Here is a 16,996-nt window from a genome sequence, read left to right on the forward strand (position 1 = left end):
CAGAATAATCAAACAAGACACAAGAACTATATGGGTTTAAAAAAGAATTTGAGAGCAAAAAAAAAAAAGAAAGGATTGAAACCTGGAATGCTTTCTTACTGAGGTTTCAGAATATAAATTTGTTTAATAAGCCTCTTGATAGTTTTCAAAAGTTCCCACTCGGCCACCTGTGGTTTAAGTGTAGAGCTAAAAATAAACCATCATATTATACAAAATTTGTATATTAGCATACAAAAGGTAACAATTTACTTTTTGTATAAAATATAACCTTCTGATAGTATATTTATTTCACATATGTATAAATATAACCCAAAGAATATGTTTTAAGTATTTCTACCAAAATATTCTTTACAAAAGTTTACAAAACAAGTAATTTATTTATATTTACAACTTAGCACAGAAAAGATTCTGGGCCAGCGATGTTGATGTTGTGTAAAAGAAGGAGAGTACTTCTAGACCTTTTAAAGAGTGGAAGAGGGCTTTGCAGAACTTTCAAAATGTGTTCTTATTTGAACAGATATTTAAAAACTTGTTTATTAAACAGCTTCAGTTAAATTACATTTGATGTTTGACTATGTGAGCATATAACTCAAAAGGCTGAAGATAACCTTTGCTCTCTGTAATTGGGAAAATGATGATGATATTCTGCATCCACCCCAAATCAGGACATGTGTTACCCATTTTACAGCTCCTCTGTATGTGGGCACTGAGGTTAAATGACTCAACAAACTCTCTACTTTCATTGATCCCGCCCTCACCCCTTAGGAAGAAAACCTGGAGGCGAAGGGTCCATCTTGCATCGGGCAATGATTCATCGCATCAGGGACAGAAGACTGAATAGACTGTTACTTACAGACCACGTTCTATTTAGCTATTTACCCAAATAATATGTCCAAAGAGGGACAGTTTATTTTCCCTCTCAATTATGCTTTCCTCCAAACCCTACGAAATAGATTTGTTCTCACACCCACCACTGGTCCTGGCCTTTTGCTTCTTATCTCCAGTCTCAATTTCGGTCTCTAAACCTCCTTTCTTCAAAATCAGGCTCTGCTTATCAAAATAAGTAGGATGGAAAAAAAGGCCCAATTGTAATCTCCAGCAGGCATCATAACAACAAGCAACATCCCAGGTTATTTGTATAAGCTGAATAAATCTCCTTTATAGCAATGCCCAGGGGAGTTATTTTCTCAAAAACAATAGTGAAATCTGATGCATACAGATGTCCCCCAACATTTTAGTATGATTAGGACAGGTCTTGGCTGTATCTAAAACTTTGGAACGGACTCAGAAATTGGTTGTAGAAGCCCAAATAATGTTGCACAGCTCTATATTCTTGTTTTTATCACCAGTCATAGATTCCCTCTGAAGTATGGGAGGTATGGGAAAACTGAAAGAGTAAGGGATAGATCTAAGGTAGAAATTCTATAATCTACTTATGCTTTCTAGTCTCTCCATCACTCCCTTACTTAGGATACTGTTTGGTTATTACCAACAAACCTATAACATGTCAATCTACCTTGGAAGCTTTAGGAAAATTAAATTTTAAAAAAGTGTGGCAAGATTAAACTGCACTCGTATCTATTAGAGCAAGTTAAGGAATTTGTTGCTTGTTGGTTGGAACTAGTATCTCCACATGGCAGGAGGTTTAAACAAGTTGTAAGTTCTATTACTTTTTCTTTCAGGGAGAAAAGGAGCTTGGGAAGTCTATTTTACAAAATTAATTACAGATCAACACACAGTTCTGTTTGGATAAATTGGATACTGTACCCTGGAGTTTAGACAGGGGAAAGTGATCCCAATGTTTTACTTTCAGGTTTGAGATATAAAACAAGCATGTGGACCAAAACATTCACCACCACAATTACTTTTTGTTTTCTATTTTGAGCCATTGCATCTTCACATAGTCCAACTAAAAGTCAGCAGTTCAGCCTTTACAGAGTCCTCGTAAAATACTGCCTTTTAGTGCTTGGAGTTTGTGAATTGTCTCCCTTTCTCCTTCAGGAGTTGTTTCCCAAGATTTCATCAAGATTGATGTCTTTCATCCAGTCATCATTACCAGGCTCTGTCTTCAATAAAGAATCAATGAAATCAGCATCACTGTTGAGGGCAGGGCCCATGTTATCAGTCTGTTGGCTGAGGAAGTCAAAAGCTAAGTCACTGCCATGGTCAGTTCCTTGAAAGGCCCTGGAGCTTGGGTTGGATGGAGGAAAATTGCTGGGTGTCAGGGATGGTGGCTGGCTTAAGCCTGTTCTCGACTGATTCAACCCTGTTCCCGACTGGTTCATATTAGGCAAAATCTGTGTGTTTAGTTGATTGGGTCTGAGATTCAGACCTCTGAGCGGACCCATGGTCTGTCCATTTAACGTTTGGCTCATTTGGTTCATGGGTCTCATTTGCACTGCTGGTGTTAACTGGCTAGGAGCCACTGCCCTCTGGGAAAATTGCTGGCTACCTACGGCCTGTTGCAATGACTGGTTTGGAGTAAAGGCTGCAGGTGTACCTGTTGGGAAGCGGACTCCTGTGGACTTCAGGGCTTCCTGCTGTTTGGTTGTTGCTTCTTGAGAGGCCCAGTTTGGTGCTGTTGTGTTGGGTGTGATCATTACATTTGATGTTCTCTGTGCTGACATGCTTGTTATGCCGTGGGTTAAGCTTGGTCTTAATTGTTGAGAATTGCCAACAGATGCAGCTCCAAAAGTGGCCACATTGTTATTATTACTTGGCCCTAAGGTAGGTGGCCGTGGCATCAGAGGGTTGTTCTGATTTGCTATCAGTTGGTTGGGGTTTCTCTGTTGGGTCAACTGATTCATTCCTGAAGTGACATTGTATGTGCCAGGCTGGTTACAAGGCAGGTTTCCATACATTCCTATATTCTGAATTGATGTGGATAACAATGGCATTCTTGTCGCATGGGAAGTAGACAGGAGGCTGGGATTTGGAGTTAAAATGCTATGTGTTGAAACTGGGTTTGCCAAAGCCTGATTAGAGTTTAAACTCCCTGTTGCTGAGCCACCTGAAAGAAAGGAGGAGAATTAGTTTATAACAGTAGGTTATGTCCTCTTTTAAAGCAATTTGCAATAACTTTTCAACTCTGAAACCACTTTCAGGTGTAAAAACAAACAAGGAGAAATAATCTTTACAACATATTATATAAAAGGAATAAGATAAGTTGCTACTGCTTTTGGAGGAAGTATCACCCTAGGTCACCCATTGGTCAAGAGTTTACACATTAAGAAGATAGAATGATTATATTTAATGAGTTTTATTTTCTTCTGCTCTAGAGTCACCAAGGGGAGGTGATAGTCAATCTTTCATTTTGAATTAATTTTATTTTGTCCCAAGACCAAAGGCTATTCCTTTGATCAGCTAGCTGTCATATAATCCTTGTGATTGATTACACCAGGGTCCAAATAAGAAAGTGTGGATGAATAATACATGGCTACTAGAGTAATATTCCTAACCCATGGCCTTGAAAATCATGCCCATTCTTCATCTGCATCATCCCCATGTAAGACATTTCCATGAGTGTCCAAAGAATAAATTCCATATCTATAGTCTGAAATTCAATGTAATCCTTGTTCTAGTGACTATTGCCATAAAGAAAATTCTCTGCTACAGGAGGTGTAGTCATTGTTGCATTGTTACCCAACACACTACAGTGACATTTGCTCATGCATTGCTCTATGATGCCCTTCTTACCTTACTGACTCTGATATGTCTTCAAGGCTCACTAAGGCCCAAGCTCCTCCATTAAACTTCCCATTATATTCCAATCTCCGCTCTTCAGCAGCATTTGCTCTTTTGAAGCTTTCAGTTACCACTTAGCTTTTGTACTGGGCAATCCATGTAGCCTCCAAATGTCTGCCAATTACTCTGATGCCTGTCAACTGATTGAATGTGGGACTACTGCCTGAGCCACAGGCTGCTGAATAGGGAGACTCTACATACCAGATAATTATTAATTAACCCACTGAAATCTTTCTGACTTCAGGAGGTTAAAGTTACTGAGGAAAAACATCTTGAAAGGCAAAAATGGAGTGCCAGAAAGAAAGAGAGAAAATGCCTGCTAGGTGAGGCAGGAATCTGTGCCTGTTTTGTTCACTGTCATCTCCCCGGAGTCTAGAAAGCGCATGGCACAAAGTAGCTATTCAATTGATATTTATTGAATGAATGAGAGATTGAAGCAAACATAAAACTGGGAGAAAGATACTCCTTTAAAATACTCTCCCTTCAGAGCGGCAGGGAGGCCCAGAGAATAAGAGATACTGAAAGACAGGGAACAACACACACACATGAATACCCCAATAGCACTGTGGGGAGGAAATATGACTGCGATCAAAACCTTTAGGCTATTGCTTGTTGCTTGAGGATACTGAGCATGGTATTCAACCTGAAAGACTGAAGGCCAAATGAATGTGTTAGCTTTGCTATTTATAGATATCCAACTAGACTACTTGCCCCTTGAAGGCAGGAACACTCTCTTGTATCACCGTGTATTTCCAGGCTTAGCACAGTGCCTTCCACCATGTAGTGGTCAGTAAGTGATGAAGAGGGATCAAAGCAAGGTAGGAGATAATTGAACATTAACTGAGAGTGTACACACTACGAATGAGGTTAAGCAACATCACCTTTGTATCTGAAGGTTTTATGAGATGGGAATTTGTATTACAAAATGTTTTAAAAATCATCCCCTCTAGGTGCCCTATATTTCAGCAATATGCCTTAAGAAGGCTTAAGAGGGGAAATTTTAAGCAATCAGAATAGAAAGAATTTCCATAGAGATCACAAAATAATAATCATACTTACCATTTAGAAGCTCCTAACCCTTTGAATGAAACCCTGGTGGCGTAGTGGTTAAGTGCTACGGCTGCTAACCAAAGGGACAGCAGTTGGAATCCACCAGGCGCTCCTTGGAAACTCTATGGGGCAGTTCTACTCTGTCCTATCGGCTCGCTATGAGTCAGAATCGACTCGATGGCACTGGGTTTGGTTTTTTATTTTTTTTTTAACCCTTTGAACTTAAAACTGAAGCCACTTCCAGAGTCACCTTCCAGCCAAATAATAAGATTAGCTTGGGAGTGGGGGCCAAGATGGCGGAGTAGGTAGACGCTACCTCGGATCCCTCTTGCAACAAAGACTCGGAAAAACAAGTGAATCGATCACATACATAACAATCTACAAACCCTGAACAATAAACACAGATTTAGAGACGGAAAACGAACAAATACGGGGAAGCAGTGATTGTTTTCAGAGTCTGGAGCCAGTGTCCCAGTCAGGTAACCTTTGGCGCCCAATTTAGGGCAGGGCCCAGGGGAGCTGATGGTGCAAACAAGGGGTGCAGCCCTACCCCCCTGAACTCACCCCGGGAGGGGGCCCAGCTGGTCCGCGCAGGTGGCGTGGCTACGCAGCCGGTGGGAGAAGTCCCTGGGAGGCAGTGACTGGTCTTGGAGCTGGGAGAGCAGCGTCCCAGCTGGGGAATCTTGCCGCCGGGCTTTTGACTGGGCGCTGTCATGGCACAAGCACGGGGAGCTGCTCCACTCCCCTGAACTAACCCCGGGAGGGGGCCCAGCCGGTCTTCGGAAGGGGCGCAACGACGCGGCGGGCGGGACGAGAAGTCCCCGGGAGGCAGCGACCGATTTTGGAGCTGGGAGAGCAGCATCCCAGCCGGGGAATCTTGCCGCCGGGCATTTGACTGGGTGCTCTCATGGCACAAGCAGGGGGAGCTGCTCCATTCCCCTGAACTAACCCCAGGAGGGGGCCCAGCCGGTTCTCGGGGACGGCGCTGCGATGCGGCTGACAGGACGAGAAGTCCCCAGGAGGCAGCGACTGATTTTGGAGTCGGGAGTGTACCGTCCCAGCAGGGGAGCCTTGACGCTGGATGTTGGACTGGCAGCGGAGGATCCGACCGCGGCTTCAGTGGGCCAGATCCCCGGGGGCAATCTCCACACAGCCAGCACACACAGGCGACACGCCCCTCGGGAATCTCAGATAAAATAGTCATTCCGAGCAAGACAAGCAACTCTGGCTATATTCTGAGGTGCTACTCTCCTATCTCTCTGATCCCTCCCCCACCCTCCCCAGGCGGCTTCATTAACATTGGAATTTCCTGAGCCAGAGGGCGAACGGCTCCGGCTCCGCAGCGGCTTTGCTCCCCCCTCCCTTTTTTTCTTTTGGTCTTTTCCTAACCCACTCTTCCAGCCTGAGAGAAGGAAACACAAAAAACCCAGGGACCAAAAATCCACCCCTAATTGGACTAAAAACACAGAACCAGCTACAGCCAAGCATATATGATCCAAATCTCAGACTTTCATCCTTACAGGGAACAAGGTGGCAGTAATAATCTAAAGGCAGTTCTGAAAGGGATCTGACTGCATTTTTTTTTAGCGGATTTTCTGGAAAAACTAGTTTCCCAGTGATGGCTCAGAGACAGCAGTCCATATCAAACCACATAAAGAAGCAGACCATGACAGCTTCTACAACCCCCCAAACGAAAGAATCAAAATCTTTCCCAAATAAAGATACAATTCTGGAATTATCAGATACAGAATATAAAAAACTAATTTACAGAATGCTTCAAGACATCAGAAACAAAATAAGGCAAACTGCAGAAAAAGCCAAGGAACACACTGATAAAACAGTTGAAGAACTCAAAAAGATTATTCAAGAACATAGTGGAAAAATTAATTAGTTGCAAGAATCCATAGAGAGACTAAAAAAACAGCATGTAGAAATCCAAAAGATTAACAGTAAAATTAAAGAATTAGACAACGCAATAGGAAGTCAGAGGAGCAGACTCGAGCAATTAGAATGCAGACTGGGACATCTGGAGGACCAGGGAATTAATACCAACACAGCTGAAAAAAAATCAGATGAAAGAATTTAAAAAAATGAAGAAACCCTAAGAATCATGTGGGACTCTATCAAGAAGGATAACTTGCATGTGATTGGAGTCCCAGAACAGGGAGGGAGGACAGAAAACACAGAGAAAATAGTTGAAGATCTCCTGACACAAAACTTCCCTGACATCATGAAAGACGAAAGGATATCTATCCAAGATGCTCATCGAACCCCATTTAAGATTGATCCAAAAAGAAAAACACCAAGACATATTATCATCAAACTCACCAAAACCAAAGATAAAGAGAAAATTTTAAAAGCAGCCAGGGAGAAAAGAAAGGTTTCCTTCAAGGGAGAATCAATAAGAATAAGTTCAGACTACTCAGCAGAAACCATGCAGGCAAGAAGGGAATGGGATGACGTATACAGAGCACTGAAGGAGAAAAACTTCCAGCCAAGGATCATATATCCAGCAAAACTCTCTCTGAAATATGAAGGCGAAATTAAGATATTTACAGATAAACACAAGTTTAGAGAATTTGCAAAAACCAAACCAAAGCTACAAGAAATACTGAAGGATATTGTTTGGTCAGAAAACAAATAACATCAGATACCAGCACAACACAAGGTCACAAAACAGAACATCCTCATATCAACTCAAATAGGGAAATCACAAAAACAAATTAAGATTAATTAAAAAAAAAATGCTCATAACAGGGAATCACTGAAGTCAATATGTAAAAGATCACAATAATCAAAAAGAGGGACTAAATACAGGAGGCATAGAACTGCCATATGGAGAGTGATACAAGGCGATATAGAACAATACAAGTTAGGTTTTTACTTAAAAAAATAGGGGTAAATAATAAGGTAACCACAAAGAGGTATAACAACTCCATAACTCAAGATAAAAGCCAAGAAAAACGTAATGACTCAACAAACATAAAGTCAAATACTATGAAAATGAGGATATCACAATTTACTAAGAAAAATGTCTCAGCACAAAAAAGTATGTGGAAAAATGAAATTGTCAACAACACACATAAAAAGGTATCAAAATGACAACACTAAACACTTATTTATCTATAATTACGCTGAATGTAAATGGACGAAATGCACCAATAAAGAGACAGAGAGTCTCGGACTGGATAAAGAAACACGATCCGTCTATATGCTGCCTACAAGAGACACACCTTAGACTTAGAGACACAAACAAACTAAAACTCAAAGGATGGAAAAAAATATATCAAGCAAACAATAAGCAAAAAAGAAGAGCAGTAGCAATATTAATTTCTGACAAAATAGACTTCAGACTTAAATCCACCACAAAGGATAAAGAAGGACACTACGTAATGATAAAAGGGACAATCGATCAGGAAGACATAACCATATTAAATATTTATGCACCCAATGACAGGGCTGCAAGAAACATAAATCAAATTTTAACAGAACTGAAAAGTGAGATAGACACCTCCACAATTATAGTAGGAGACTTCAACATACCACTTTTGGAGAAGGACAGGACATCCAGTAAAAAGCTCAATAGAGACACGGAAGACCTACTCACAACAATCAACGAACTTGACCTCATTGACTTATACAGAACTCTCCACCCAACTGCTGCAAAGTATACTTTTTTTTTTCTAGCGCACATGGAACATTCTCTAGGATAGACCACATATTAGGTCATAAAACAAACTTTTGCAGAATCCACAACATCGAAATATTCCAAAGCATCTTCTCAGACCACAAGGCAATAAAACTAGAAATCAATAACAGAAAAACTAGGGAAAAGAAATCAAATACTTGGAAACTGAACAATACCCTCCTGAAAAAAGACTGGGTTATAGAAGACATCAAGGAGGGAATAAGGAAATTCATAGAATGCAACGAGAATGAAAATACTTCCTATCAAAACCTCTGGGACACAGCAAAAGCAGTGCTTAGAGGCCAATTTATATCGATAAATGCACACATACAAAAAGAAGAAAGAGCCAAAATCGGAGAACTGTCCCTACAACTTGAACAAATAGAAAGTGAGCAACAAAAGAATCCATCAGGCACCAGAAGAAAACAAATAATGAATGTTAGAGCTGAACTAAATGAATTAGAGAACAGAAAAACAATTAAAAGAATTAACAAAGCCAAAAGCTGGTTCTTTGAAAAAATTAACAAAATTGATAAACCATTGGCTAGACTGACTAAAGAAATACAGGAAAGGAAACAAATAACCCGAATAAGAAATGAGAAGGGCCACATCACAACAGACCCAAATGAAATTAAAAGAATCATATCAGATTATTATGAAAAATTGTACTCTAACAAATTTGCAAACCTAGAAGAAATGGATGAATTCCTGGAAAAACAATACCTACCTAAACTAACACATTCAGAAGTAGAACAACTAAATAGACCCATAACAAAAAAAGAGATTGAAACGGTAATCAAAAAACTCCCAACAAAAAAAAAGCCCTGGCCCGGATGGCTTCACTGCAGAGTTCTACCAAACCCTCAGAGAAGAGTTAACACCACTACTAAAGGTATTTCAAAACATAGAAAATGACGGAATACTACCCAACTCATTCTATGAAGCCACCATCTCACTGATACCAAAACCAGGTAAAGACATTACAAAAAAAGAAAATTATAGACCTATATCCCTCATGAACATAGATGCAAAAATCCTCAACAAAATTCTAGCCAATGGAATTCAACAACATATCAAAAAAATAATTCGCCACGATCAAGTGGGATTTATACCAGGTATGCAAGGCTGGTTTAATATCAGAAAAACCATTGATGTAATCCACCACATAAATAAAACAAAAGACAAAAACCACATGATCTTATCAATTGATGCAGAAAAGGCATTTGACAAAGTTCAACACCCATTTACGATAAAAACTCTCATCAAAGTAGGAATTGAAGGAAAATTCCTCAACATAATAAAGGGCATCTATGCAAAGCCAACAGCCAACATCACTCTAAATGGAGAGAACCTGAAAGCATTTCCCTTGAGAACAGGAACCAGACAAGGATGCCCTTTATCACCACTCTTATTCAACATCGTGCTAGAAGTCCTAGCCGGGGCAATTAGGCTAGACAAAGAAATAAAAGGCATCCGGATTGGAAAGGAAGAAGTAAAATTATCTCTATTTGCAGATGACATGATCTTATACACAGAAAACCCTAAGGAATCCTCCAGAAAACTACTGAAACTAATAGAAGAGTTTGGCAGAGTCTCAGGTTATAAAATAAACATACAAAAATCACTTGGATTCCTCTACATCAACAAAAAGAACACCGAAGAGGAAATAACCAAATCAATACCATTCACAGTAGCCCCCAAGAAGATAAAATACTTAGGAATAAATCTTACCAAGGATATAAAAGACCTATACAAAGAAAACTACAAAGCTCTACTACAAGAAATTAAAAAGGACATACTTAAGTGGAAAAACATACCTTGCTCACGGATAGGAAGACTTAACATAGTAAAAATGTCTATTCTACCAAAAGCCATCTATACATACAGTGCACTTCCGATCCAAATTCCAATGTCATTTTTTAAGGTGATAGAGAAACAAATCACCAATTTCATATGGAAGGGAAAGAAGCCTCGGATAAGTAAAGCATTACTGAAAAAGAAGAAGAAAGTGGGAGGCCTCACCCTACCTGATTTCAGAAGCTATTATACAGCCACAGTAGTCAAAACAGCCTGGTACTGGTACAACAACAGGCACATAGACCAATGGAACAGAATTGAGAACCCAGATATAAATCCATCCACGTATGAGCAGTCGATATTTGACAAAGGACCAGTGTCAGTTAATTGGGGAAAAGATAGTCTTTTTAACAAATGGTGCTGGCATAACTGGATATCCATTTGCAAAAAAATGAAACAGGACCCATACCTCACACCATGCACAAAAACTAACTCCAAGTGGATCAAAGACCTAAACATAAAGACTAAAACGATAAAAATCATGGAAGAAAAAATAGGGAAAACCCTAGGAGCCCTAATACAAGGCATAAACAGAATACAAAACATTACCAAAAATGATGAAGAGAAACCCGATAACTGGGAGCTCCTAAAAATCAAACACCTATGCTCATCTAAAGACTTCACCAAAAGAGTAAAAAGACCACCTACAGACTGGGAAAGAATTTTCAGCTATGACATCTCCGACCAGCGCCTGATCTCTAAAATCTATATGATTCTGTCAAAACACAACCACAAAAAGACAAACAACCCAATCAAGAAGTGGGCAAAGGAGATGAACACATACTTCACTAAAGAAGATATTCAGGCAGCTAACAGATACATGAGAAAATGCTCTCGATCATTAGCCATTAGAGAAATGCAGATTAAAACTACGATGAGATTCCATCTCACTCCAACAAGGCTGGCATTAATCCAAAAAACACAAAATAATAAATGTTGGAGAGGCTCCAGAGAGATTGGAACTCTTATACACTGCTGGTGGGAATGTCAAATGGTACAACCACTTTGGAAATCTATCTGGCATTATCTTAAACAGTTAGAAATAGAACTACCATACAACCCAGAAATCCCACTCCTCGGAATATACCCTAGAGAAACGAGGGCCTTCACACAAACAGATATATGCACACCCATGTTTATTGCAGCTCTGTTTACAATAGCAAAAAGCTGGAAGCAACCAAGGTGTCCGTCAACGGATGAATGGGTAAATAAATTGTGGTATATTCACACAATGGAATACCACGCATCGATAAAGAACAGTGACGAATCTCTGAAACATTTCATAACATGGAGGAACCTGGAAGGCATCATGCTAAGCGAAATCAGTCAGAAGCAAAAGGACAAATATTGTATAAGACCACTACTATAAGATCTTGAGAAATAGTATAAACTGAGAAGAACACATACTTTTGTGGTTACGAGGTGGGGAGGGAGGGAGGGAGGGAGGGAGAGGTTTTTTTTACTGATTAATTAGCTGAAAAGAACTGCTTTAGGTGAAGGGAAGGACAACACTCAATACATGGAAGGTCAGCTCAACTGGACTGGACTGGACCAAAAGCAAAGAAGCTTCTGGGATAAACTGAATACTTCAAAGGTCAGCGGAGCAAGGGCGGGGGTTTGGGAACCATGGTTTAAGGGGACTTCTAAGTCAATTGGCAAAATAATTCTATTATGAAAACATTCTGCATCCCACTTTGAAATGTGGCGTCTGGGGTCTTAAAAGCTAACAAGCGGCCATCTAAGATGCATCAACTAGTCTCAACCCACCTGGAGCAAAGGAGAATGAAGAACACCAAGGTCACACGACAACTAAGAGCCCAAGAGACAGAGAGGGCCACATGAACCAGAGACCTACATTATCCTGAGAACAGAAGAACTAGTTGGTGCCCAGCCACAATCGATGACTGCCCTCACAGGGAGCACAATAGAGAACCCCTGAGGGAGCAGGAGATAAGTGGGATGCAGACCCCAAATTCTCATAAAAAGACCATACTTAATGGTCTGGATGTGACTAGAGGAATCCCGGCGGTCATGTTCCCCAAACCTTCCGTTGGCACAGGACGGGAACCATCCCCGAAGACAATTCATCAGATATGAAAGGGACTGGACAGTGGGTGGGAGAGAGATGCTGATGAAGAGTGAGCTAATTATATCAGGTGGACACTTGAGACTGTGTTGACATCTCCTGTCTGGAGGGGGGATGGGAGGATAGAGAGAGTTGGAGGCTGCCAAAGTTTTCACGAAAGGAGAGACTGGAAGGGCTGACTCATTAGAGGGAGAGGAAGTGGGAGTAAGGAGTAAGATGTATATTAACTTATATGTGACAGACTGACCTGATTTGTAAACGTTCACTTGAAGCTCAATAAAAGTTAATTAAAAAAAAAAAAAGATTAGCTTGTAAGATAAGCAATATCATCCATGAGTACTGTGCTCCCTTAAGTAATCAACTATAGGAGACCAAATAGTCAACATTTACCCTAAAGCAAAGATGAGAAGGTACAGAGGGGCAGAGAAGCGAGACTAATGGAAACAACAAACAGAATGGAAATAACAAGAATGGTGACACATTGTGAAAATGTAAACAATGTCACAGAACAATTTGTACAAAAGTTGTTAAATGGAAATCTAATTTGCTGTATAAACTTTCACCTAAAACACAATAAAGCATTATTTAAAACAAACCAAAAAAAAAAAAAGCTCCTAATATGTGGTAGAAACTATTCCAGATGCTTTTCACACATTATTTCAAATATTAACATCTGGGCAAGGTGATTATCGTTATGCCAAGATTAAAATAAAAAAAAAAAAAAAGATAAGACTGTGTTAACTTTTTTTTCTTCTCAAAAGATATGGGAAATAAAACGCTCTAGAGCAGTGATTCTTACCCATCTGCGGGTCAGCAGTTGGATGCTACCAACCCCTCCCTTAGGATAATGCCCTTTATGCACTATGGGAGAGACTGCTCACTGCCTACCCAATAACCATCCTCCCTGACTTCTTTAGAAACAGAAAATTAATTTTGTAGCAATGTGCCTAGCTGGAAAGAAAAAAAAAATTTTTTTTCCCAAACTTCCTTGCTGGTGGGAAGCTGTCTTAGTTATCTACTGCTGCTATAACAGAAATACCCAAGTGGAGGGCTCTAACAAACAGAAATTTATTCCTCACAGTGTAGTGGATTAAATTGTGTCCCCCCTAAAATATGTGTCAAGCTGGTTAGGCCATGATCCCCAGTATTGTGTGGTTGTCCTCCATTTTGTGATTTTCCTTTGTGTTATAAATCATATCTCTGCCTGTGGTTAAAGAGGATTAGGGTGGGACTTAACACATTTGCTCTGGTCACATCCCTGATCCAACATACAGGGAGTTTCCCTGGAGTGTGGCCTGCACCGCCTTTCATCTTACAAGAGATAAAAGGAAAGGGAAGCAAGCAGAGAGTTGGGGGACCTCATACCACCAAGAAAACAGTGCCGGGAGCAGAGCTCGTCCTTTGCACCTGGGGTCCCTCTGTGGAGAAGCTCCTAGTCTGGGGGAAGATGGATACGAAGGTCCACAGAAGGAGAAAGCCTTGCCCTGGAGCTGATGCCCTGAATTTGGGCTTTTAGCCTACTTCACTGTGAAGAAATAAATTTCTCTTTGTCAAAGCCATCCACTTGTGGTATTTCTGTTATAGTAGCACTAGATGACTGAGACACACAGTTTAGGAGCTAGAAGTCCAAATCCAGAGCACCAGCTCTAGGGGAAGGCTTTCTTTGTTGGCTCTGGGGGAAGGTCCTTGTCGTCAATCTTTCCCTAGTCTAGTAGCTTCTCAATGCTGGGACCCCAAGTCCAAAGGATGAGCTTTGCTCCCGGCATTTCTGTCGTGGTGGTAAGAGGTCCCTCTCCTCTCTGATAGATTTTCTGTTTTATATCTCAAAAGAGATTGACTCAAGATACAATCTAATCTTGTAGATTGAATCCTGCTTCATTAACATAACTCCCTCTAATCCTGCCTCATTAACATCGTAGACGTAGGATCTACAACACATTGGGAAATCACATCGGATGACAAAATGGGAAATCACATCGGATGACAAAATGGTGGACAGTCACACAATACTAGGAATCATGGTCTAGCCAAATTGATACACATTTTTGGGGGACACAATTCAATCCATAACAGAAGCCATATAAATAAATTCTGGCTAAAGGTATATGGTTGTAGTCTTTGATTTCATCAGTAATTGCTTCAAGTCCTCTTCACTTAAATGAGAACTACAACCTTCAGTATGGATTATACCTCAATGTAAAGACAACGAAACTCCTCACAACTGGGCCAATAAGCAACATCATGATAAAGAGAGAAAATATTGAAGTTGTTGAGGATTTTGTTTTACTTGGATCCACAATCAACACACATGGAAGCAGAAGTCAAGAAATCAAGTTGTTAGGTGGAAAATCCAAGAAAACTGCTTTATAAAGGAAGTCTGATTCATCTGTGAGACTCTTTCACCTTTTACCTTCTTTCTTCATCCTACCTGGAATATGGATGTGAAGGCTGACAATGTAGTGGCCATAAGCCAACTCTTAGGATGGAAGCCACATGCTAAGGATGGTGCAGCAGAAAAGCAGAGGAAGCCTGTATCTTTGATAGCATTGTACAGCCGCCAAACCAGCCCTAGACTCCTATCTCTGGGATTCTTTTATGTGAGTGGAAAAAGAAAACTCCATATATCCACCTTGAATTTTGTATAATATTTTAGAGGGCACCCAGCTTGCTCAAAGACCACTCATAGGCCATAGTATAAGAAGCCATGTTCAAAACAAACCCTATCTTGTCTTTCAACCTCTTTGAGGACAGAATCAAACAGATAATCCCATTGTTGCCCTTATCTTGGGGCAGAGTTAATTTTAGGGAGTGGAATACATATGTCATATTTCTAATTTTCATGGAAAGAGACTATCTGGTGCATTTGAAGGGGTGCAATAAATTAGAACAATATGTTGAAGCTATGCTTAATAGGACCAGAGCATATTAGTAAGCAGAATATTCACATCCTCTCCTCTAAAGAGAATCTTTGTGGCTTCCTGGTCAGAAAAAGATAAGTAAAATGCAGAATTTGGGAAACTCAAAAGAATAAGCTATATTTACATGGAAAATGCCTAGGCAGCTCTGAACAGAAAAGAGTTGTATAGATCCTGAATAGGAGAAGACAGGAGTAGCAGACGTTAGGTTTGGGAGAGGTTCCTTTGGAGTTCAGAAGGGATAAGGAGAGAGATTTGGGGGCGGGAGGGGGGAGAGCTATTTTATATAGAGAGAGTTATTAAGAAGTTTTGCTATCTATTTTAAATGGAGTCCACATTGGGTGCTTTTGACAGGCTTCATAAAGACTTAATTTGATTTTCAATTTCTTCTTGGTGACTGGACTATTTTGTTTGAAGGGGACACCTTGGGGAGATGTACCAAAAGATGGAAACAAATAAAACTGGACTTTCTATAAGTTAAAAATGTGACTCTGTCTAAGAGGGGCCAATGTTTGCTTATCTTATATTACTGGAGCCAAAATATGTTGTTGGGAGAAGAATGGCTGGACCTATACCCGTGGCTGTCGAGTTGATTCTGACTCATGGTGACCCTACGGCTGGACCTAGCAGTTACAAGTGATTTAGCTTTTTTGAATTCTCATAGGTGAGTCAGAGAGGAGTGAAACATATGAATATAGGGCAAGAATACGTAAGGTGAACTAATAGAAGGACTAGAAAGTATTCAAGCCTGGTCTTTATCTGCAAGTAAAACGGCAGTTAGTGAAGGATTCTGAGAAAGATGTTAAAATCAATATGAGACAGGGAAAGGAGGAAATATTAAAATTGAACAGTTTTCTTATTTTCACAGTTATGATTTTAATTTTTAAGAACACTTACCAGAATACTGAGCAGTTGGCTGCATATTGCCCACATTTCTTCTTTGGTCTTTATAATCCGGAGGTGGCCTTGTCAAATGTCTGTTTATCTGATCTTGTGGAGCAATCTTCTCCTTGAAAACAGAAATGAAAATATAATAAATTGTAGATTGTTACATTCGCACTTGTAAAAATTTATGGACTGTTACTCAAAAAAAGTAAGAATATAAGAACAATCATGGTTTGCAAATCATGGACCTTATTTAGCAGTCTTAATTGAGAGACAAATTTTTTCAATTTCAATAAACTTCCTACGTGGAAGTGTAGTTTCTACTTCTCCTTAACATTCAACATGTCTTTTGGTTCTAGTAACTAGTCTCATTTCCTTTTTTTTTTTTTTTTTTTTGCAATTACAGTTTTAACGAGAACTAGATTTCTGTGATTTTTTTGGAATATTTTATTGTGTTTTGGGTGAAAGTTAACACAGCAAATTAGTTTCCTATTTAATAATTCATACACAAATTTTTCCATGACATTGGTTGCAATCCCTGCAATATGTCAGCAGTCTCCCCATTTCCACCCTGGGTTCCCTGTTTCCATTTGTCCCATTTTCCTTCTGCTCCTTGGCCTTCTCATCTTTGCTTTCGGGCAAATGTTGCCCTTGTGTCTCATATAGTTGACAGTTCTCAGGTGTTATTGTAAATTTTATAGGCCAGTCTGTTATTTGACTGAAAGATGACCTCTGGGAGTGGCTTTAGTTCCAAGCTGGAAGGGTGTCTTA

General features: G+C 40.0%; 1 protein-coding gene across 2 annotated transcripts in view; it reads right to left on the minus strand.

Annotated features, from left to right (window-relative positions):
- Window positions 1-396: 396 nt before the first annotated feature.
- The window catches only part of MAML2 (mastermind like transcriptional coactivator 2), a 395,803-nt gene continuing 379,203 nt past the window's right edge, over window positions 397-16,996 (minus strand). For both annotated transcript variants that reach the window (XM_023554736.2, XM_003415594.4), the window contains 2 exons: window positions 16,238-16,349; window positions 397-3,010 (listed from right to left, as the gene is read on the minus strand). In XM_023554736.2, the coding sequence (XP_023410504.2) occupies window positions 1,998-3,010; window positions 16,238-16,349 (1,125 nt within the window). In that variant the 3' untranslated portion in view covers window positions 397-1,997. The remainder of the gene's footprint in view (window positions 3,011-16,237; window positions 16,350-16,996) is intronic.

This window comes from Loxodonta africana, chromosome 7 (genome assembly GCF_030014295.1).
Source record: "Loxodonta africana isolate mLoxAfr1 chromosome 7, mLoxAfr1.hap2, whole genome shotgun sequence".
Taxonomy (NCBI): domain Eukaryota; kingdom Metazoa; phylum Chordata; class Mammalia; order Proboscidea; family Elephantidae; genus Loxodonta; species Loxodonta africana.